Below are 24,732 nucleotides of genomic sequence, written 5' to 3' on the forward strand. Positions count from 1 at the left end.
GGAGATGGCATTCCACCCTTTTCCGGGCGAGAACCATGGACTCGGACTTGGAGGTGCTGATTCTCATCCCAGTCGCTTCACACTCGGCTGCGAACCGATCCAGTGAGAGCTGAAGATCCTGGCCAGATGAAGCCATCAGGACCACATCATCTGCAAAAAGCAGAGACCTAATCCTGCAGCCACCAAACCGGATCCCCTCAACGCCTTGACTGCGCCTAGAAATTCTGTCCATAAAAGTTATGAACAGAATGGGTGACAAAGGGCAGCCTTGGCGGAGTCCAACCCTCACTGGAAACGTGTCCGACTTACTGCCGGCAATGCGGACCAAGCTCTGACACTGATCATACACGGAGCGGACCGCCACAATCAGACAGTCCGATACCCCATACTCTCTGAGCACTCTCCACAGGACTTCCCGAGGGACACGGTCGGATGCCTTCTCCAAGTCCACAAAGCACATGTAGACTGGTTGGGCAAACTCCCATGCACCCTCAAGGACCCCTCATTAAAAACCATGCATGTTTAATTTAAGTGTATTTAATATTTTGGACAATCAATGGATCAAAACCCTTAATCACAAATATCTCAAAGGGCTGCACAAGCCACTACGACATCCTCGGCTCAGATCCCACATCAGGGCATGAAAAAACTCAACCCAATGGGGACAACGAGAAACTTTGGAAGGGGCCGTAGATGGGTGACCGGTGCAATGGATGTAACATGACACACCGTTTGAACAGTACCACTGTCTTTGAATACAGGAATATATAACGCTGTACTTAAATAATGAATCAAATCTTTGGCATACCACTAGATGGAGCCCACGTACTACTAGTGGTACAATCACTGCCTTATTTTCAACAAACAGCCACATGAAGTAAACACATCTCCAATTACTGATGTGTTTGAAGCAAGTTGGGATTTTGCAGTTTCTCCCCCTAACGAGCCAAGCTTATACTGTGCTGTGGTAATATGTAACCTCTTCAACTCGATGCATCTCTTGCAGGTCTTCCTCAGTCAGTTCCAGGGGCTCGCTTGCCCATCTCTACTCTGCTGGATTCCCTGATATTGTGGACTCCAGGGGCCAGGTGGCTGAAGTCTTGGACCCCACAGAGCCGGTGCCCTTTGATCCACACCGTGAAGAGCTGGACCCTTTGCAGGAGAATCTTCTGGTGTTCCAGTTTCTAGCCTTTACAAGGTAAAGTACACGTTAGAGATTGATGTTTTTAGGATTCTTTCCCTCTTATGCGGTCAGAGTCCTTCCAGATTCTTTAGTTCTAAGACTGTTTGAAATGACGAGAGGTGACTAGAATTGAAGTTTAACAATTGATTCTACAAAATAGATGTAAGCACAAACAACAGAAATAGCAGGCCTGGAAAGAGAGAGTTTACAAGCTATCAATGATTGAAGCAGTCTCTCTAATGGCTGCCTGTCTTCCCAAGGTTTTTGTCTGCCCAGGTTGCCATGCCTCAGCATGAATTGAAACTAAAACTTAAACTCAAACTTAAAGAAGCCATATTTAATGATCTGGCCAGAAATGGTACTGCAATCCCAGTCAAAATTCTGTAGTCCCCTCCCCCTTTCCCTGACTGAGGTTGCCAGATACGTAGTCGAATCCAGCTCGATCGACTGGGCTACTCCAAGGAACTTCAAACTTCCACTGCCTCTTACTAGGGTTTGAGGTGCTGGGAGCATAATAGCTGAATAGACAAGCGTTTTGTCAATAACAAATCTCTAACCAACACATTTTACACAGAAATAAGCTATTTTCAGGAAGAAGTATGTCATGCCTGCATACAATATCACAACAAATGGCAATCATATGGTTCTTGTCAGTACTATCAGAAAACAAAGATTAAAACGAACTACAACCAACGCTAGCAATGGTTATACTGGTGAAAATAAGTGCAGCATGCTCAGCAGCTCAATGTACGCCCAAAACTAAAGAAGAGACATTTTACCAATGTATGCCTATAGGCTACTGTTTCAAACCTTTCAGATTGCCATATAACTTGGTACATGTAGTCCACAATATGCAAACACGAATTAGGAATTCTTGATTTGGCTGTCACGTGCCACGACAACTGTGCTAATGTTGGAACCCATTTCCTCAGCGTATCGGCATATTGAGAACGAAATAGGCACTGACACTACCCATATCCACGTAGGTTTTATTTGTCGAAAAGATATTTTGCCTTGTCAGTTTGAATACACATCGACATACAGGCTAACGAGTATATATTTCCCCTGTTACCCTATATGTCGATGTGTCACTGACCGGGCTAGCATGCTAAGCATTACACTAGGAGCTTAGCACCATCACACTAAGCATTCGGTGCACGAACACACTAGCTTTGTTAGACAAGGTCATAGACTGTATTGGACAATAAAGTTTACATACAAAATGTCCATTTCCATTTATTACAAGTAATAAGAAAACGTAAATGCCTGACTTGCCTATCTAGGAGGAAATGAGCAAGTTTGGCATCAGATGAAAAAATCTTCTCCGCCTTCATTCGTCTCCATCATTCAAAGGCATCCCCGATACAAATCCTCCCTTTGTTCCTGGCTTTGTCATGAATAAGTTGAGAATCATAACGACGCCTTTAAGATTTACTAAGGTCTGGCATGTTTAGTAACTTTACCAGTGGCAGTAGCTAGACGAAGAGGGTGGTGCGTAACTGGAAACCTGGATGTGACACACTCACGGACTTTCTAATTTGTCAAACGGTAGAGGGCGTAACATCGAAATAAAAACAATAACACGATTTCGGGGCTGTAAATGTCATTTTGAAATGAGCATATCCCGGCTTTAAACTTAGCGCACACACATTCTCCTCCTTCACTCTCACTCCAGGCTTGTGCCTTCTGACACCGTTAATAATGATATACTGTATATGTGTGTGAGAGTGTATTAAAAGGGCCCTATTATGCAACACCAACTTTTCTAACCTGATGTTACCTGCTGATGTGTATTTGGGATCTGCATTTGTCTGGAAAAAAGGAGAAGTCACACCCTGATGGAATTACAGAAATATTTTTTTAAAACAATCTTGCCTTCCTTTCTACTTCCTCCAAACGGTCCGTTTGTAATTTGTCAGTCTCGTGGCGTTTTTTTTTTAGACCTGTGACGTCTGCGGATATCTCTGTAAAGGCTTACCCAAATGTCTTTTAGTGAGTCCGCCATTTTATTTAATGGTCGAGCATGTGTAGTCCATGTGTTTTTTATGTTGATTTAATAATAAAAAAATTATAATAAAAAAAAAACGATACTGATAATTCAAAAAAAACGATACCGATAATTTCCGATACTAAAGGCCGATATTATCGGACATCTCTAATAATAATATGACTCCTTTAAATCGCCTTATAATCCGGTGCGCACTATGGTCCGGAAAATACGGTATATATATATATATATATATATATATATATATATATATATATATATATATATATATATATATATATATATATATATATATATATATATATATAATATGTGTATGTATATATATATATATATATATATATATATATATATATATATATATAGAGGAACAAAGTACAGTCCTCTCTCTTCAAGTTTGTATCTTTCCATTCTTGATCTGTTTCTACTTCCCCCTCCCAAAAAAAAAAAAAAAAAAATTCCCCCTGCTGCCGAGTTTCTCCTTTTTTCCCCCCGATGAGCCGTGTCCAAGATCCAAATGCACTCAGGCATTAAGTCTTGTCAGTCATCCTCTCCTCATATGTCAGCTGCACGCCTATACAGCGCACGCACCCATATGCTCACAATTCTCACATAAACACATTTCCTGTCAGCACAGACTCTGTCAGCAGGCCGTCACAAAGGCCCCCCGGAACCGGCGTCCTCTCAGTGACAGTGGAGAGAGGGGTTACTGACGGATGCGTTCTGAACACACCACTCGCACTACTTCTGTGTGTGTTTTGTGTGTGTGTGTGTGTGTGTGTGTGTGTGTGCAGGCCCCTGCCCTTTTCTCAGCAGTTTAATAAGCCCATTCACGTCTTTGTTTTTCATCATGAGCGCGCTGTCATGCCGCCATGACGTCCCATGCACGATGACTCCTACTACGCGTCAGGCTCATTTTCAGTTCAATGCTGATTCTCTAAAGCAGGGGTCACCAACCTTTTTGAAACCAAGGGCTACTTCTTGGGTACTGATTAATGCGAAGGGCTACCAGTTTGATACACACTTAAATAAATTGCCAGAAATAGCCAATTTGCTCAATTTACCTTTAACTCTATGTTATTATTTAATAATTAATGATATTTACACTTAATTTAACGGTTTAAAAGAGGAGAAATCACGAAAAAAATGACAATTAAATTTTGAAACATAGTTTATCTTCAATTTCGACTCTTTTTTTTATTTCAAAATTCAACCGAAAAAAAGGAGAGAAAAACTAGGTAATTCGAATCTTTTTGAAAAAATTTAAAAAATAATTTATGGAACATCATTAGTAATTTTTCCTGATTAAGATTAATTTTAGGATTTTGATGACATGTTTTAAATAGGTTAAAATCCAATCTACACGTTGTTAGAATATATAACAAATTGGACCAAGCTATATTTCTAACAAAGACAAATCATTATTTCTTCTAGATTTTCCAAGAACAAAAATTTTAAAAGAAATTCAAAAGACTTTGAAATAAGATATAGATTTGATTCTACAGATTTTCTAGATTTGCCAGAATAATTTTTTTGAATTTTAATCATAATAAGTTTGAAGAAATATTTCACAAATATTCTTCTTCGAAAAAACAGAAGCTAAAATGAAGAATTAAATTAAAATGTATTGATTATTCTTTACAATAAAAACAATAAATTTACTTGAACATTGAACAGGAAGGAATTTAATAGGTATATGTGTTTAAAAATCCTAAAGTCATTTTTAAGGTTGTATTTTTTCTCTAAAATTGTCTTTCTGAAAGTTATAAGAAGCAAAGTAAAAAAATTAATGAATTTATTTAAACAAGTGAAGACCAAGTCTTTAAAATATTTTCTTGGATTTTCAAATTCTATTTGAGTTTTGTCTCTTTTAGAATTAAAAATGTCATCTGAAAGTTATAAGAAGCAAAGTAAAAAAATTAATGAATTTATTTAAACAAGTGAAGACCAAGTCTTTAAAATATTTTCTTGGATTTTCAAATTCTATTTGAGTTTTGTCTCTCTTAGAATTAAAAATGTCGGGCAAAGCGAGACTAGCTTGCTAGTAAATAAATAAAATTAAAAGAATAGAGGCAGCTCACTGGTAAGTGCTGCTATTTGAGCTATTTTTAGAACAGGCCAGCGGGCTACTCATCTGGTCCTTACGGGCTACCTGGTGCCCGCGGGCACCGCGTTGGTGACCCCTGCTCTAATGCATGGTGTGTTCCATGACAAGAACACTGCACGGGGTCGCTAGTCACACTACGCACATTAGCCAACTTTGAATCGGACCTCGTCGTAGTAACACGCCGTAAAAAGTAAATTTAGAATGGGCCCTCCTGGCATCTTCTACCCTTTATGGTCATTTTATAAGAAATAACTAGTGCGATATTATAACAATTGAGTCAAGCTTATACAGTATACATACTGTAATTATAGTGACAGTTTAAACTGATAAGAAACAAAGATTATTTTTAACATTAAAATGCCGGCACAGACCTACGAAGACCCTAAAGGGACATGGGAGAATTTTATTTATTTTTAATTTTTATTTTATTTATTTATTTTTTTAGACATGTATCTCGTGCACACAAGAAACTTTCTAAAAAGTTATAAAAACAAAAACAAAACAAAAATTATTATTATTTTTTTAGACATGTATCTCGTGCGCACAAGATAGTTTCTCGTGTGCACGAGATACATGTCTAAAAAAATATATATATAATACTTAAACATTTTTTTTTTTTTATAACTTTTTAAAAAGTTTTTCGTGCGCACGAGATGCATGCCAAAAAAAAAAAAAAAATTATAAATTTTTTTTTACCCCCCATGTCCCTTTAGGGCAGTGGTCCCCAACCTTTTTGTAGCTGCAGACCGGTCAGCCCTTGAAAATTTTAATTTTAATTTTAATATTTTTTTTTACATAAATAAATACAATCATGTGTGCTTACGGACTGTATCCCTGCAGACTGTATTGATCTATATTGATATATAATGTATATATTGTGTTTTTTATGTTGATTTCATTAAAAAAAAAAAAAAAAAAAAAAAAAATTTAATTACTTGTGCGGCCCGGTACCAATCGGTCCCGGTGGTTGGGGACCACTGCTTTAGGGGCTCTGTACATACCTTTACCAAGACAGCTGTAAACTCCAAAATAAATAAAAATAATAATAACCTACAGTATGTGATTGTGTATCCATATTATCATTAATAGCATTACTAAATGAACATCCATCCATCCATTTTCTACCGCTTATTCCCTTCGGGGTCGCGGGGGGCGCTGGAGCCTATCTCAGCTACAATCGGGCGGAAGGCGGGGTACACCCTGGACAAGTCGCCACCTCATCGCAGGGCCAACACAGATAGACAGACAACATTCACACTCACATTCACACACTAGGGCCAATTTAGTGTTGCCAATCAACCTATTACTAAATGAATACAATAATAAATTAAAATGAAAAATAATAAAATATTATTATTATATATAGTAAATATTACCAAAAAAATAATAATACATTTTTGTTTTGTTTTTGTTTTTATAGCTTTTTAAAAAGTTATAAAAACAAAAACAAAACAAAAATTATATATATATATATATATATATATTTTTTTTTTTACACATGTATCTCGTGCGCACAAGATACACACTAGCAATGGTTATAATTTTTTATAATTGTTTTATGCGCACGAGATACATGTCTAAAAAAACCCAAAAAACAATTATATACATTTTTTTTACCCCATGTCCCTTTAGGGGCTCCGTACAGACATTTACCAAGACATCTGTAAACTCCAAAATAAACAAAAATAATAATATCCTACAGTATGTGATTGTGTATCCATATTATCATTAATAGCATTACTAAATGAATACAATAATACATTAAAATGAAAAATAATAAAATACAACATATGTTTATATCAACATTAGTGTTTTTAAACATAATCATAATCCATCCATCCATCCATTTTCTACCGCTTGTCCCGTTCGGTGTCGCGGAGGGTGCTGGAGCCTATCTCAGCTGCATTTGGGCTGAAGTCGGGGTACACCCTGGACAAGTCGCCACCTCATCGCAGGGCCAACACAGATAGACAGACAACATGATAATAACAATTATTATCGTCAAACTTTATTTTGGACACAAACATGGCACATAGTACACTAAACAGCACCATAAAACAACAACAAAGAAAGACACATAATTGTTATTTAAATAGTTTAATATCATAACAATTAATAATCAGCATAATTATAGGTGTCATCTTTTTCTTTTTTTCGTAAAGTTTCCCTAACCATAAACTAAAAAAAAAAAAAGGAGTACATTATTCTCGTTAAAAGCTTCTCGTGAGTAACGTTGGAGAAGTTATTTGCGAATGTCTGCTTGCAAATAAATAAATAAAAAATATATATATTAATAGGTGTTGTTAAGTACCGTATTTTTCGGAGTATAAGTCGCTCCGGAGTATAAGTCGCACCTGCCGAAAATACATAATAAAGAAGGAAAAAAACATATATAAGTCGCACTGGAGTATAAGTCGCATTTTTTGGGGAAATGTATTTGATAAAAGCCAACACCAAGGATAGACATTTGAAAGGCAATTTAAAATAAATAAAGAATAGTGAACAACAGGCTGAATAAGTGTACGTTATATGAGGCATAAATAACCAACTGAGAACGTGCCTGGTATGTTAACGTAACATATTATGGTAAGAGTCATTCAAATAACTATAACATATAGAACATGCTATACGTTTACCAAACAATCTGTCACTCCTAATCGCTAAATCCCATGAAATCTTATACGTCTAGTCTCTTACGTCAATGAGCTAAATAATATTATTTGATATTTTACGGTAATGTGTTAATAATTTCACACATAAGTCGCTCCTGAGTATAAGTCGCACCCCCGGCCAAACTATGAAAAAAAACTGCGACTTATAGTCCGAAAAATACGGTAATCATAATGATAATAACAGTTATTATCGTCAAACTTGATTTTGGACACAAACATGGCCCATAGTACACTTAAAACAATATTAATACAACAGCACCATAAAAAAACAACAAAGGAAGACACATAATTGTTATTTAAATAGTTTAATATCATAATAATAATAATCATCATAATTATAGGTGTCATCTTTTTCTTTTTTTCGTAAAGTTTCCCTAACCATAAACTAAAAAAAAAAAAAGAGTACATTATTCTCGTTAAAAGCTTCTCGTGAGTAACGCTGGAGAAGTTATTTGCGAATGTCTGCTTGCAAATAAATAAATGAAAAAATAAATAAATAATAGGTGTTGTTAAGTATATTGATATGTATATTGTTATTAATTGTATTATTATTATTATTATTATTAGAAGTATTAGTATTATTTGTGTTGTTATAGTTTTTTTTGGTCACAAATGTCATGACATTTTACCGATAAAATTTGTATTAGTACTGTAGTATTACAATTTAGATTTTATTTTTATTTTTTTTTACACATTTTATGATTAAAAATGTATTAATATGAATAGTTTGTAGACATTTTGATCCTCATCAAAAGTAAAAGGAAGGCACATCCTTAAATATCATCCATCCACCGTGTATCTATTCAAAAGTGTATAGGCTGCTCATAAACAAACCTGAATGTAAACATGACCTCTTCCAAGATTAATGAGCGCTAATGATAATTAGCTCTTATATTTTATTCATTAGGCAAACATAGCAGACACTCTCACTGAAAAATGTGATATTAATGGGTGTAGTGCATACATTAACAAGTTTTTCCAAGTAAACCGACAACATGTCAGTTTTTATACTTTACTGCATGAGCTTTTACGGTGCAAATTCTACTAAAAGATTGCCATTTTGAATGGTTGTTTTAATTGTGCAAGTTTATCATAATACCTGCGATGCATCCAGAACTCACGCGTTTGAGCATAAATTGGTGCAGCTGTGCGTGGGTGTTACTTCGTGAAGTAGTTATGACAAACGTGTGACGGCGAGTCACCGTTGGATCAGCAGTGTCGTTTCCACTCCACACACTCAAATGCGCAATTAGCCATCGAGCCTGTTTTTATAGAATGTATCTTATTTTCCTCTGCAAAATAACTGGGAGGTCAGACTGCTTTTATTAGATTTTACTTCCAAACTATGATTTGTTGCACGCCTGCTCACAGGAACAAGGAAACATGAGCACATCACTTCTGTACTGGTTTCTCTCCACTGGCTGCCTGTTGTTTTTAGAATTTAGTTCAAAATGTTATTTGTTTTTAAATCTCTCCGTTGACTGGCTCCAGCACATATATCTGACCTACTTATTTTGCATATCCCGGTCATCTGACCAGTGCTTTAATGCCCAAGGTCGAGACTGAAGGCTATGGGAGACAGGGTAACATGCCCTAAACTCTGGAACGCCTCCCTCTGAATCTCTGAGCAGCAACATCTCTCCGTACTTTTAAATCGTCTTTAAAAACTCACTTATTTCCGCTGGCGTTTAACACAAGCTGAACTGAACGTGTTTATGGCCATTTTTATGTTTTTCTTTTTATCCAGTTTTTAACTGTGTTTTATACAAACCCCGTTTCCGTATGAGTTGGGAAATTGTGTTAGATGTAAATATAAACGGAATACAATGATTTGCAAATCATTTTCAACCCATATTCAGTTGAATGCACTGCAAAGACAACATATTTGATGTTCAAACTCATAAACTTAATTTTTTTTTTTGCAAATAATAATTAACTTAGAATTTCATGGCTGCAACACGAGCCAAAGTAGTTGGGAAAGGGCATGTTCACCACTGTGTTACATGGCCTTTCCTTTTAACAACACTCAGTAAACGTTTGGGAACTGAGGAGACACATTTTTGAAGCTTCTCAGGTGGAATTCTTTCCCATTCTTGCTTGATGTACAGCTTAAGTTGTTCAACAGTCCGGGGGTCTCCCTTGTGCTATTTTAGGCTTCATAATGCGCCACACATTTTCAATGGGAGACAGGTCTGGACTACAGGCAGGCCAGTCTAGTACCCGCACTCTTTTACTATGAAGCCACATTGATGTAACACGTGGCTTGCCATTGTCTTGCTGAAATAAGCAGGGGCGTCCATGGTAACGTTGCTCCAAAACCTGTATGTACCTTTCAGCATTAATGGCGCCTTCACAGATGTGTAAGTTACCCATGTCTTGGGCACTAATACACCCCCATACCATCACAGATGCTGGCTTTTCAACTTTGCGCCTATAACAATCCGGATGGTTCTTTTCCCCTTTGGTCCGGAGGACACGATGTCCACAGTTTCCAAAAACAATTTGAAATGTGGACTCGTCAGACCACAGAACACTTTTCCACTTTGTATCAGTCCATCTTAGATGAGCTCAGGCCCAGCGAAGCCGACGGCGCTTCTGGGTGTTGTTGATAAACGGTTTTCGCCTTGCATAGGAGAGTTTTAACTTGCACTTACAGATGTAGCGACCAACTGTAGTTACTGACAGTGGGTTTCTGATGTGTTCCCGAGCCCATATGGTGATATCCTTTACACACTGATGTCGCTTGTTGATGCAGTACAGCCTGAGGGATGGAAGGTCACGGGCTTAGCTGCTTACGTGCAGTGATTTCTCCAGATTCTCTGAACCCTTTGATGATATTACGGAGCGTAGATGGTGAAATCCCTAAATTCCTTGCAATAGCTGGTTGAGAAAGGTTTTTCTTAAACTGTTCAACAATTTGCTCACGCATTTGTTGACAAAGTGGTGACCCTCGCCCCATCCTTGTTTGTGAATGACTGAGCATTTCATGGAATCTACTTTTATACCCAATCATGGCACCCACCTGTTCCCAATGTGCCTGTTCACCTGTGGGATGTTCCAAATAAGTGTTTGATGAGCATTCCTCAACTTTATCAGTATTTATTGCCACCTTTCCCAACTTCTTTGTCACGTGTTGCTGGCATCAAATTCTAAAGTTAATGATTTGCAAAAAAAAAAAAAGTTTATCAGTTTGAACATCAAATATGTTGTCTTTGTAGCATATTCAACTGAATATGGGTTGAAAAGGATTTGCAAATCATTGTATTCCGTTTATATTTACATCTAACACAAATTCCCAACTCATATGGAAACGGGGTTTGTATATAGAATGTTCTGTACTTATTGTGATTTTAATTGTTTTTAATCTTTTACATTTTAATTCCACTATGTTTATGCATTTTAACTGTATTATATACACTATATTGCCAAACGTATTTGGCCACCTATCCAAATGATCAGAATCGGGTGTCATAATCACTAGGCTCGGCCACAGGTGTATAAAATCAAGCACTTAGGCATGGAGACTGTTTCTACAAACATTTGTGAAAGAATGGGCCGCTCTCAGTGATTTCCAGCGTGGAACTGTCATAGGATGCCACCTGTGCAACAAATCCAGTCTTGAAATGTCCTCGCTCCTAAATATTCCAAAGTCAACTTTATAAGAAAAGTGAAGAGTTTGGGAACAACAGCAACTCAGCCACCAAGTGGTAGGCCACGTAAACTGACAGAGACGGGTCAGCGGATGCTGAAGCGCATAGTGCAAATACTTTCTGCACAGTCAGTTGCTACAGAGCTCCAAACTTCATGTGACCTTCCAATTAGCCCACGTACAGTACGCAGAGAGCTTCATGGAATGAGATTCCATGGCCGAACAGCTGCATCTAAGCCATACATCACCAAGTCCAATGCAAAGCGTGGGATGCAGTGGTGTAAAGCACGTCGTCATTGGACTCTAGAGCAGTGGAGACGCCTTCTCTGGAGTGATGAATCACGCTTTTCCATCTGGCAATCTGATGGACCTGTCTGGGTTTGGAGGTTGCCACGACAACGGTACATTCCGGACTGCATTGTGCCGAGTGTGAAATTAGGTGGAGGAGGAATTATGGTGTGAGGTTGTTTTACAGGAGTTGTACTTGGCCCCTTAGTTCCAGTTAAAGGAACTTTGAATGCTCCAGAATATCAAAACATTTTGGACAATTCCATGCTCCCAACCTTGTGGGAACAATTTGGAGCGGGCACATTCCTCTTCCAACATGACTGTGCACCAGTGCACAAAGCAAGGTCCATAAAGACATGGATGACAGAGTCTGGTGTGGATTAACTTGACTGGCCTGCACAGAGTCCTGACCTGAACCCGATAGAACACCTTTGGGATGATTTAGAACGGAGACTGAGAGCCAGGCCTTCTCGACCAACATCAGTGTGGGACCTCACCAATGCGCTTTTGGAAGAATGATGAAAAATTCCTATAAACACACTCCGCAGCCTTGTGGACAGCCTTCCCAGAAGAGTTGAAGCTGTAATAGCTGCAAAAGGTGGACCGACATCATATTGAACCCTATGGGTTAGGAATGGGATGGCACTTCAAGTTCATATGTGAGTCAAGGCAGGTGGCCAAAGACTTTTGGCAATATAGTGTATGTATGGGCATTTTTATGTTTTTCTTTTCATCCTTATCCTGTTTTTTATATAGAATGTTGTGTACTTATCGTGATTTCAACGGTTTTTAATCTTTTACCTTTTTTTTGGCACTATTTTTATGCATTTTAACAGTGTTTCATATATAGAATGTTGTGTACTTTATGTGATTTTGATTATTATTTGTTCCTTTTCCTTTCAATGTACACCACTGGGGGGAGTAGTCTGTTTTACAATTGTGCTATATAAATAAATTGACCTTGACCTTGATGTGTAGTGCCAAAAACTAAGCATGCATCAAATCATGTTCAGTTTTTTATCCGCATAAGAAAGGTACTCTAAGAAATATCACATTTACTCTTTCGCTATGCAACATGTTTGAAAATAGGAAGACGTAAAGCTTGTTTAATTTGACCCATTCTCCATTTCTCAGCAATTAGTGATAGTTTGTTTATTTCCCGTGTTTAAGTGTCAACGAGAGTGGGAAGAGAGTATGTGTCGCTTACGCAATCAAAAAGTGAACAAGAACAGAAAATGGCAAGAAAGAAGAAGTGAAGAAATACAAAAATGAAGCGAGTTGAATAAATAAATGAACGCAGAGGTAAAAATCTGACAGACACATTGTACAATGTATGAATAAAAGCAGTATATTAAGTAATAAATTATTACTAATTAATGAACAAGGAAATGTATTGATATTGTTGAATATGGCATGCAATCTTCGGCTGTTGAAATGAATCATTTGTTGTCAGGTTTACACTATGTTGTTATTTTTTTTTATTGCTTAAGAAGGTTCATTATGTCTTCCTAATAAATATATGTGCGGTTTCTTATATATTCAGACAGGTTTTAGGTATAACAAAGTTGAAAAACTCCATCTATTATTACTAAAACCTGTCTGGATATAAGAAACTGAACATATAAGCCCTCTTTATCTTCGTTTTCAATCACTTTTCCCTGCTGCAGCAAATGTGTGGTATAAAAAGTAGTTTTTAGGGCCCGCACGGCCCATTGTCAAAGGAATCCCAAAGGGAGTCCTTTTGCAATGGGACGAAAAGGACCTATTGTTATTGTAAGGTTTATTATTATTATACCGGCCGCCTCTTCGAGCTGCAATTTGACCCACTTAACATGCTTCAAAACTCACCATATTTGACACACACTTCAGGACCTGCGGAAATTGCCATATAATAAAAAAGCAAACCCCAAAACTCAAAATTGCGCTCTAGCGCCCCCTAGGAAAAAACAAAAACAAACTGCCTGTAACTCCCACTAGGAAGGTCGTAGAGACATGAAACAAAAACCTCTATGTAGGTCTCACTTAGACCTACATTTCATAATTTCGCATCCTCGGGCAAAAACCAACAGGAAGTTGGCAATTTCCCCTTCAAGACAAAAGTTTACTAAAAACACTAATTTTTGCCTCTTTGAGCTGTAATTTGACCCCCTTAAAATACTTCAAAACTCACCAAACTTTTCACACACATCAGGACTGGTGGAAATTGCGATCTAATAAAAAAAAAACGAATCCCAAAACTCAAAATTGCGCTCTTCAATTTTTGAATAAAACAGAGACAAAACTGCTCCTCAGAGGAAAACACAGACAAAACTGCTTGTAACTTCCGGTAGGAACGTCTTAGAGACATGAAAAAAAATCCTCTATGTAGGTCTGACTTAGACCTACATTTCATAGATTGACATCCTTCTAGCAAAAATCAACAGGAAGTTTGATATCCCCCCTTCAAAACAACATTTTTGTAAAAAGCGGTCACCAAACATCAAACATTATCCTCTGAGCGCGTTTGTCGTTTCGGCTTCAAACTACTACAGGAGAGAGATTGAACCCTTCTGATTGACGAATACTCAAAGAGTTTTGATAAGTGCTACGGTTTTGATTTTACGAGCCTTCAAAGAAAAGAACCACTGTGCCGCAGCACCTAGGAAAAAAACACAGACACAACTTCCTCTAACTCCCAGTACGAATATCGTAGAGACATGAAACAAAAACCTCTATGTAGGTCTGACTCAGAGCTAGATTTCATACACTGACATCCTTCAGCAAAAAACAAACAGGAAGTTGGCAATCACCCCTTCAAAACGACATTTTCATAAAAACACTAATTTTTGCCTCTTTGAGCTGTAATTTGACCCCCTTAAAATACTTCAAAACTCACCAAACTTTTTACACACATCAGGACTGGCGAAAATTGCGATCTAATAAAAAAACCGAACCCCAAAACTCAAAATTGCAATCTAGCACCCCCTAGGAATAAAACACAGACAAAACTGCTCCTCGGAGGAAAACACAGACAAAACGGCTTGTAACTTCCGGTAGGAACGTCTTAGAGACATAAAACAAAAACCTCAATGGAGGTCTCACTTAGACCTACATTTCATAGATTCACATCCTTCTAGTAAAAATCAACAGGAAGTTTGATATCCCCCCTTCAAAACAAAATTTTTGTAAAAAGCGGTCACCAAACATCAAACATTATCCTCTGAGCGGGTTTGTCGTTTCGGCTTCAAACTACTACAGGAGAGAGATTGAACCCTTCTGATTGACGGATACTCAAAGAGTTTTGACAAGTGCTACGGTTTTGATTTTACGAGCCTTCAAAGAAAAGAACCACTGTGCCGCAGCACCTAGGAAAAAAACACAGACACAACTTCCTCTAACTCCCAGTACGAATATCGTAGAGACATGAAACAAAAACCTCTATGTAGGTCTGACTCAGAGCTAGATTTCATACACTGACATCCTTCAGCAAAAAACAAACAGGAAGTTGGCAATCACCCCTTCAAAACAAAATTTTCATAAAAACACTCATTTTTGCCTCTTTGAGCTGTAATTTGGCCCCCTTTAAAATACTTCAAAACTCACCAAACTTTTTACAGACATCAGGACTGGCGGAAATTGCGATCTAATATAAAAACCGAACCCCAAAACTCAAAATTGCGCTCTAGCGCCCCCTAGGAATAAAACACAGACAAAACTGCTCCTCGGAGGAAAACACAGACAAAACGGCTTGTAACTTCCGGTAGGAACGTCTTAGAGACATGAAACAAAAACCTCTATATAGGTCTCACTTAGACCTACATTTCATAGATTGACATCCTTCAGCAACTAGCACCTGCCAAATATGCGGGCCCGACCAACGCTGCTTGCAGCTTTAATTTTTAGTTGCTCTTTAAAGATAAAGAAGAAGTTTTAAAGATTTGTCATATGACATGTTTATGGAATGTTTTGGTTGTGGCTATTAATATATTTTTTTTAGTAAATGTAACCGACCTCATTGTATCAAAACAATAATACTCATATTTTCTGCAAGTGCCTTATTATAAGTTGTTAATATAGATACATGCAACTAGAATATAATCTCTGTTCTGCGGACTCAATGCTTGAACATTACAGTAATGCATGCACAGGCAGAAGCTTTATTAATCAAGTTGAAACATAACACATTAATAAATCAGTCGTCATCCTGAGAGAGCTGTTTACAAAAGAAGGTATGCTTTTTCACCTCAATGTTAGATACATGATGTCTGATTGCCAATCAGTTCATTAATAGTAAAGGAGGAACCGCAGCTTGATTTCATTATTATTCAATGTGTATGCTGTCAAAGCCAGAATTGCCTCTTCGTAGGCGCTGGAAATTGGAAGGTTTGTTTGAATGTGTGTATGTGGAAGTGCTCTTTTTTTGTTTGTGTGGGGAGAAAGAGCATGTTTTTATTTTTATTGCATGTTAAAAAAAACAATAGCATTCTTTAAACCCATTTTGAGCAAGGATGCAAACTGGTTCTACTTCTGCATATTATTCATACCTTTACTACACTAACAATTAGGGGTGTGGGAAAGAATCAATTTGAATTGAAATTGCGATTCTCACATTGTGCGATTCAGTATCGATTCTCATTTTTCAAAAATCGATTTTTTTTTTAAATTTTTTTTTTCTCCATTTTTTCCATTTTTTTTTTAAATTAATCAATCCAACAAAACAATACGCAGCAATACCATAAAAATGCAATCCAATTCCAAAACCAAACCCGGCCCAGCAACACTCAGAACTGCAATAAACAGAGCAATTGAGAGGAGACACAAACACGACACAGAACAATCCAAAAGTAGTGAAACAAAAATGAACATTATCAACAACAGTATCAATATTAGTTACAATTTCAACATAGCAGTGATTAAATATCCCTCATTGACATTATCATTAGACATTTATCAAAAAAAATAATATAAAAAAGAACAATAGTGTCACAGTGGCTTACACTTGCATCGCATCTCATAAGCTTGACAACACACTGTGTCCAATATTTTCACAAAGATAAAATAAGTCATATTTTTGGTTCATTTAATAGTTGAAACTAATTTACAGTATTGCAATCAGTTGATAAAACATTGCCCTTTACAATTATAAAAGCTTTTTACAAAAATCTACTACTCTGCTCGCATGTCAGCAGACTGGGGTAGATCCTGCTGAAATCCTATGTATGGAATGAATAGAGAATCCTTTTCAATCGGAAAAATATCATTTTTGAATCGAGAATTGCGTTGAATTGGAAAAAAAAAATCGATTTTGAATCGAATCCTGACCCCAAGAATCGATATTGAATCGAATCGTGGGACACCCAAAGATTCGCAGCCCTCCTAACAATAGTGAGTTTCTATACACATTCCTCTGACAAGGTGATAAGGTCTGAGGTGGTTTGAAATACAAATCCGTGATCCAATATAGAAAAAGGAGAGAGTGTGGAATCCAATGAGCCCTCGTACCTAAGTTACGGTCAGAGCGAAAAAAGATACGTCCTGCACTGCACTCTAGTCCTTCACTCTCACGTTCCTCATCCACGAATCTTTCATCCTCACTCAAATGAATGGGGTAATCGTCGCTTTCTCGGTCCGAATCTCTCTCGCTGCTGGTGTAAACAATGGGGAAATGTGAGGAGTCCTTCAACCTGTGACGTCACGCTACTTCCGGTACAGGCAAGGCTTTTTTTTATCAGCGACCAAAAGTTGCTAACTTTATCGTCGATGTTCTCTACTAAATCCTTTCAGCAAAAATATGGCAATATCGCAAAATGATCAAGTATGACACATAGAATGGATCTGCTATCCCAAAAATTTCAGTTCAGTAGGCCTTTAAGTTAGGGCACTTTGAAGTTAAGGTTTTACTGCATGAATTTATGTTGAAAATCTTTTTTTTTTATTTGGAAGCCGTTGCATCCTGAAAACCTACAAAATAATAACAAAGCAAACATCTGATTGTCATACGTGTGAATATGTTTTTCTTCAAATTAAGCTAGAGTAAGTTACAATGCTTTTAGTAAAGAAATAATCATGTAAACTTTGGGGAGAAAATACCATATTTTTTGTCCTGTTGGTGCAAAAAAACAATATTGATAATTTTCTAAAGATTCCACCTTGTGTCTTTCAACAGAAAACCAGTTAAAGGGGTTGCTCCTGAGTGGCCGAGCAACATCTACTTCACCTTCCAGTTCTACCGCTTTCCACCGGTGACGTCGCAGCAGCTCCGACTGCTGAACAGCAGCAAATTGCAGCAGAAACATGGCGACCCGCTTCCTTGTGTTCTAACCGCCATTAACAATGACGGAAGCCTGAACTCTGGTAAGGATCCACAGCTTTTGATCTTCTTCAAAACAAAAACACGTGATAATACCCATAAAAGAGGAAATGAAACATACTGCAACATGGACAATTGTCAGGCGTTTACTTTATTGTAGCTTTATAACGCAAAAATTGTAACTTATTTTGTCAGGTTCAAACACTGATGACATTTATTAAACAGACAAGAAGCAAGGAATTAAACAGAGACAGAATGCAATTTAGCTCATTGAGGAGAAACCTCTGGGCTGTACTCTTTGCACAGTCTTCCACCACGCTCTGACGAAAGGTCGCACGCCTCCTCTTTTATTTGGACTTTCCCTGATTACATGGCAAAAACTGTTTCTAAAGGAAGGGGGGTCGTAAACAGCCGTCGCCTTTGGTTACATTTTAAAATGATCTTACTTGTTTTTAAATCCTTACATGGTCTTGTCCCACCTTACCTCGCTGAGCTGCTCCACCTCTATGCCCCCACCCGGTCCCTCAGGTCAGCTGATCAGCTGATCCTGGGGGTACCCAAATCCAAGCGTAAGCTCAGGGGGGACAGAACCTTCTCTGTTGCGGGCCCCAAACTCTGGAATGATCTTCCACTCCATGTGAGACAGGCCCCTTCTTTGGCTATTTTTAAGACCCTTCTTAAAACCCGTTTTTATTCACCGGCTTTTAACCCAGCATGAGACTTTAAACTGTTTTGAACTTTTAACTTTTTTAACTGTTTTTAACTTTTAACTGCTTTTTATCTAACAAAATTGTTCTAAGGGTAATTTTTGTATTTGCTTTTTTAACGTGTATTTTACTTCTGTTTTAAATTTTATTTTTTAGTCTGTCCTTTGCCTTTATTTCTTTGTGGTGTACAGCCCTCTGTTTTTCAACTGTGGTTGTTTTTAAAGGGCTTTATAAATAAAGATGGTATGGTATGGTATGGTACAAAGCAGTTCAAAGAAAAGGTGCCTGGACGGGGGTCAGGTCCTGCTTCCTCTCCGCTTTGTCAGTCTCGTAGTCCTGGATTTCAGGCTCCTGTATCGTCTATGTACATGGTATCAGCATAGAAATATAGTAATCCACTCCTCCATACGTCATCAGCCTGGTTTTTTATAAACAACCCTGAACTGTGGAATGCTGTGGAAACACAAACCACACACTTCCACTTGAATCTATAGTTCTAGGAACTGGTGGTTCCAGGAACCAAAAGTTCGGTTTTTGGCGTTCCCAATGTAAATCTCTCTATAAAACATTTGCGTTGGTGTCAGATGTGAATCATATTCTGCGTGCAGTTGCCATACCGTGTTGTATTTCACTCTTCGCTTATAATTTTGTACAACCGTGTTCTGTGATGCTCCTCGATGTTCTCCGATACGGAGCTACTTCCCTTTCAATCAGCCAAGCGGCCACTGATTGATGTCTATTCACGTCTCAACTAATGAAATGGAAGAGATATTACAGCTCCTGACAGAGCGTGATATTGAACACACAAACATTTCTCCCCATCCCCAGCCTTCAGGCCACTAACGCGACTCTACCTCTTCCCGAGACGCACATTCCGGATTAGCGCTGTCAATATATCTCCCTCATGTCTCTCCCAGCCTGCACACCACACTATATTACCCGCCGTGATTTCCTCCACAAAACCCTTCTACCTCCCATATATTCTCTTTCTCACAGTCTTAAAAGCAATTTACTCGTAACAACTCAACTAGAGCTAGCCTCGTACTTTTGAAAGATTAAGAGTAAAGGGTATGATTAAGCAGGCGGTCCATTTATTGGTCCTTTAACCGACCAGTTTCCTCTTAAATATCACAACCATGCACATATGTCACTGCCAGCTCGGGGGAAGAAAAAGTAGAATCACAATAAATGCTAATACTCCTAAACAAATGCACACAAAATGGTGAACATTCATCCAAACAGGCACCATTGTTGTGTTCCCTGTAGGCCCGGGCCGATAAATTGATGGATCCATTAATCAGTTAATCCAGGGGTGTCCAAACTTTTTCCACCGAGGGCCGCACACTGAAAAATCAAAGCAAGCGGGGGCCATTTTGATATTTTTTATTTTAAAAACCAATACAATATATGTTTAAAAAAGATACATTTAGGCCTCCACTCTGACTTGATCCCGGGGACCCCAAAAGGTTTTGGTCAAAAAAAATATTACAAATGTGTCATTATTTAATATTATTATTATTATTATTATTATTATTATTATTATTCAAGGTTTAAATCTCTAGCGCAGGGGTCACCAACCTTTTTGAAACCAAGAGTTACTTCTTGGGTACTGATTAATGCGAAGGGCTACCAGTTTGATACACACTTAAATAAATTGCTAGAAATAGCCAATTTGCTCAATTTACCTTTAACTCTATGTTATTATTAATAATGAATGATATTTACACTTAATTGAACGGTTTAAAAGAGGGGAAAACACGAAAAAAATGACAATTAAATTTTGAAACATAGTTTATCTTCAATTTCGACTCTTTAAAATTCAAAATTCAACCGAAAAAAAGAAGACAAAAACTAGCTAATTCGAATCTTTGTGAAAAAATTAAAAAAAGAATTTATGGAACATCATTAGTAATTTTTCCTGATTAAGATTACTTTTAGAATTTTGATGACATGTTTTAAATAGGTTAAAATCCAATTGCACTTTGTTGGAATATATAACAAATTGGACCAAGCTATATTTCTAACAAAGACAAATCATTATTTCTTCTAGATTTTCCAGAACAAAATTTTTAAAAGAAATTCAAAAGACTTTGAAATAAGATTTAAATTTGATTCTACAGATTTTCTAGATTTGCCAGAATATTTTTTTTGAATTTTAATCATAACAAGTTTAAAGAAATATTTCACAAATATTCTTCGTCGAAAAAACATAAGCTAAAATGAAGAATTAAATTAAAATGTATTTATTATTCTTTACAATAAAAACAATAAATTTAATTGAACATTGATTTAAATTGTCAGGAAACAAGAGGAGGGAATTTAAAAGGTAAAAAGGTATATGTGTTTAAAAATCCTAAAATCATTTTTAAGGTTGTATTTTTTCTCTAAAATTGTCTTTCTGAAAGTTATAAGAAGCAAAGTAAAAAAAAATTAATGAATTTATTTAAACAAGTGAAGACCAAGTCTTTAAAATATTTTCTTGGATTTTCAAATTCTATTTGAGTTTTGTCTCTCTTAGAATTAAAAATGTCGGGCAAAGCGAGACCAGCTTGCTAGTAAATAAATAAAATTAAAAAAATAGAGGCAGCTCACTGGTAAGTGCTGCTATTTGAGCTGTTTTTAGAACAGGCCAGCGGGCTACTCATCTGGTCCTTACGGGCTACCTGGTGCCCGCGGGCACCGCGTTGGTGACCCCTGCTCTAGATCAACATTAGGTCTATCTGTCAATATAACGCTTTTAAAGATTTAAGTTGTATGCCATTTTTGTCAAGGAAAACCGTGTTTTTTTATGGAAAAAAACACAAAATATGCAATATTTTACCCCAATAAAATTTTAAAGTGGAATATTTGAGATTATATAATAATTGGAGTCTTAAAAAGGTCAATAACTCATAACAATATTGATTTTAATTCATTATTTTTATGAGCAATGACACTTAAAAAAAAAAAAAAAGTCCCACTAAAATTATTGGGGATCCAAAAGGGTCCTGCTCAGTAAAGTTTAAAAAATTAAATCCAACATTTTTTTTTAACTTTTACCACAATAGTCTCAAGATCAACTTCAGATCTATCCGTCAATTATACGTTTTTTTGTTGTTTATGTTTTTTGTTTGTTTGTTTTAGGCCCTTCTTTAAAAAACTTTGTTTTTTAAATGGCAACCAAAAAATATGCAACATTTTCCCCCCAAAATATCTCAAAGTGGAATATTTAATGTGAAGTAAATGGAGCCTTGAATAGGTCAATAATTCATAATGACATTGATTTTGATTCATTATTATTTTTTCAAGAAAGAAACAGCCTGCATGGCAGCTTTGTGTTATTAGAGTAAATAATGCAACATTCTCATGTTACATTTCACCTGTTTGCTCTTTTATACCACTTTTTATATTTTTTATTATTTTTTCTTCGTATTTTTAGAATGTGCCGTGGGGCCGTTAAAAAATTACCTGCGGGCCGCAAATGACCCCCGGGCCGCACTTTGGACACCCCTGAATTAATCGAATGATAATTAAAACTGATCACTTTGCCGGAATCAATAAATTGCTGTGTTTGTTTTCTTTGCCTCTTCTTTTCAAAAGAGGGTTCACTCTATCCATCGCTCTCAGCACCTAAGCGCCTTTATTCAATTGCAGAATTGAATGAACTGAGTGAACCCTCTTGTCAGTCATCCACCATCTGTGTCTCATTGGGTGGAGGAGGAGTTGCTACTTTACACAAAGGTACAGAGAGAGAGAGTCTAGCTTGTCCCTAGTCGCTACTCGCTAGATAGCATGTGTCAAACTTAAGGCCCGGGGTCGGATCTGACGCGCCACTTCATTTTTGTGGCCCGCCACATCATTTAACCTCTTAAGGCCCAAGCTGTTTGTTTACATGCTTTTTTTTATTTCTCTTTGCTATTTGGGCTTATTGGACCCTAATTAGAATAAAAACTAAAAATCATCTTTTGATATGATGTACTTAGTCCATAAGTACACAAACGTGTACTTCATGTGTATTGACATGCTAATTTTTATTTTTACACTTTTTTTTTCCAAATTCCATTGTATGTTATACTCTTCTGACACCACCAGATGGCAGTATAAGTGACCATATGTCGGCATAAGACCCCAATTCAGTAGTGTACACAATTTTGGAAATACGAGCTAAAAGGTGCTGTCCACGCCCGTCATGTGGCAAATATTAGCGAAGTCCAAACCGCCCACGTAGCACAAACTAATCCAAGTGAAATGACTGAATTTTGTAACAAATTGCTACAATGTGTATTTTACATGTGCACTTTTAGCCATAGTATTGTTTTTTAGTATTTACAAATGATTTTATTTGTCTTCAAGCACAGACCAAGAGTGGCAACCATTAATCATGAAGCATTTAATATAATATCAGTAAAGTTTTCTATTCTGTTCTAATCTAATCCTAGATTATGGCAGGCTATATTTAATATATCAAATTGTAAACTGTTCTTTGAGTGCAACAAGAAAAGCCTAGTGTTTTTTTTAATGCCTTTTAATTTTTATTTTTATCTTCTAAAATTGTTCTTTGAGTGCAACAAGAAAAGCCTAGTGTTTTTTTTAATGCCTTTTAACTTGTATTTTAATATTCTAAAAGTGTTCTCTGAGTGCAAAAGGAACCATATGTTTAATGTATCGTACCATTTTTTGTTAAACGGATGCCAAACAATGAAATCTTTTCATGATCCCCTTTAGTTTGAAAAGAAATCAAAGTATCGAAATACATTTTGGTACTGGTTCCGATACCAAAATATTGGTATTGACAACCTTAATTTATTTATTGAAATTTTTGCTAACTGAGATCTAAAGTCAATTTCATGGTTATTGTTGATTTACCGGTACTAGGATAATTAAAAGGTTTTGACCTTACAATTTACAATGGTTAAAAAAATACATCAGTAATAACAAAAAAAAGTTGATCGTTTTTGATAATTTTTCTTGCATTATTACTAATAATATTAGTATTGTTATTATTATTATTATTATTGCTATTATTTACATTGTTATTATTTTTACTATTACTATATATTATGATTACATTAGTGGCTACTTTGGTCTCAAAATGATGCTGACAATAATATATTTAATTGGCAATAATTTGTGGGACAATGTATCATCCAGCAAAATGTGTATTGGCCCAGGCCTAGTTGCCTGTGCTATTATACAAATACACCACAATATGGCCATGTTATTAAACCCCATATGTTGGTTTGACCTGATATGTGTCCCACAGCTCAATGCGCTTAACAAAACAAATATTACAACTATAGGAAACGAAATTAGGTACAAACTTTTAAGGAATTGACCAGCGCATGTCTGCAAAGTTTGAGCAAAATTACTTGAAAAACATAGCCGCTAGTGCCAGAAAAAATAAATTCACATTCGAATCGCGATATTGTATGTGTTACAATTACACAGTGGGTACCTCAACTTATGAGTACCCCAACTTGCGAGTATTTTGAGATACGAGCAGCCTCTCTGCTTTTTTTAAAACATTAACTTAAGTTACGAGCATCCCAGGGCTGGTAGTAATTGTCCACAGCCAGAAATCGGCACAATACTGCGCTCGACTATCAGAAACACTCTTCCAATCAGAAAAAAGTAAAAGTAATTGGTCATAAGTCATTGATTATTTGTCTTCAAAATAGGGCTGGGCGAAATATCGATATACTCGATATATCGCGGGTTTGTCTCTGTGCTATATCTATATCGTGATATTCGAGTTTACGTTCTCACGCGGTTGCTTTTAGCTGCGGGCATTGCACCACAGGCTCTTCTCACTCTTTCTTGTCTCTCCTTCTCACAGAGACATAAAGCAAG

At 36.8% G+C, this 24,732-nt stretch overlaps 1 protein-coding gene across 1 annotated transcript in view; it reads left to right on the forward strand.

The window, feature by feature from the left end:
- Nucleotides 1–24,732, forward strand: part of nphp4 (nephronophthisis 4) — a 486,853-nt gene that overhangs the window by 298,127 nt on the left and 163,994 nt on the right. The window contains exons 16-17 of the mRNA XM_062054501.1: nt 1,007–1,198; nt 18,053–18,240. Coding sequence (XP_061910485.1) covers nt 1,007–1,198; nt 18,053–18,240 — 380 coding nt within the window. The remainder of the gene's footprint in view (nt 1–1,006; nt 1,199–18,052; nt 18,241–24,732) is intronic.

This window comes from Entelurus aequoreus, linkage group LG07 (genome assembly GCF_033978785.1).
Source record: "Entelurus aequoreus isolate RoL-2023_Sb linkage group LG07, RoL_Eaeq_v1.1, whole genome shotgun sequence".
Taxonomy (NCBI): domain Eukaryota; kingdom Metazoa; phylum Chordata; class Actinopteri; order Syngnathiformes; family Syngnathidae; genus Entelurus; species Entelurus aequoreus.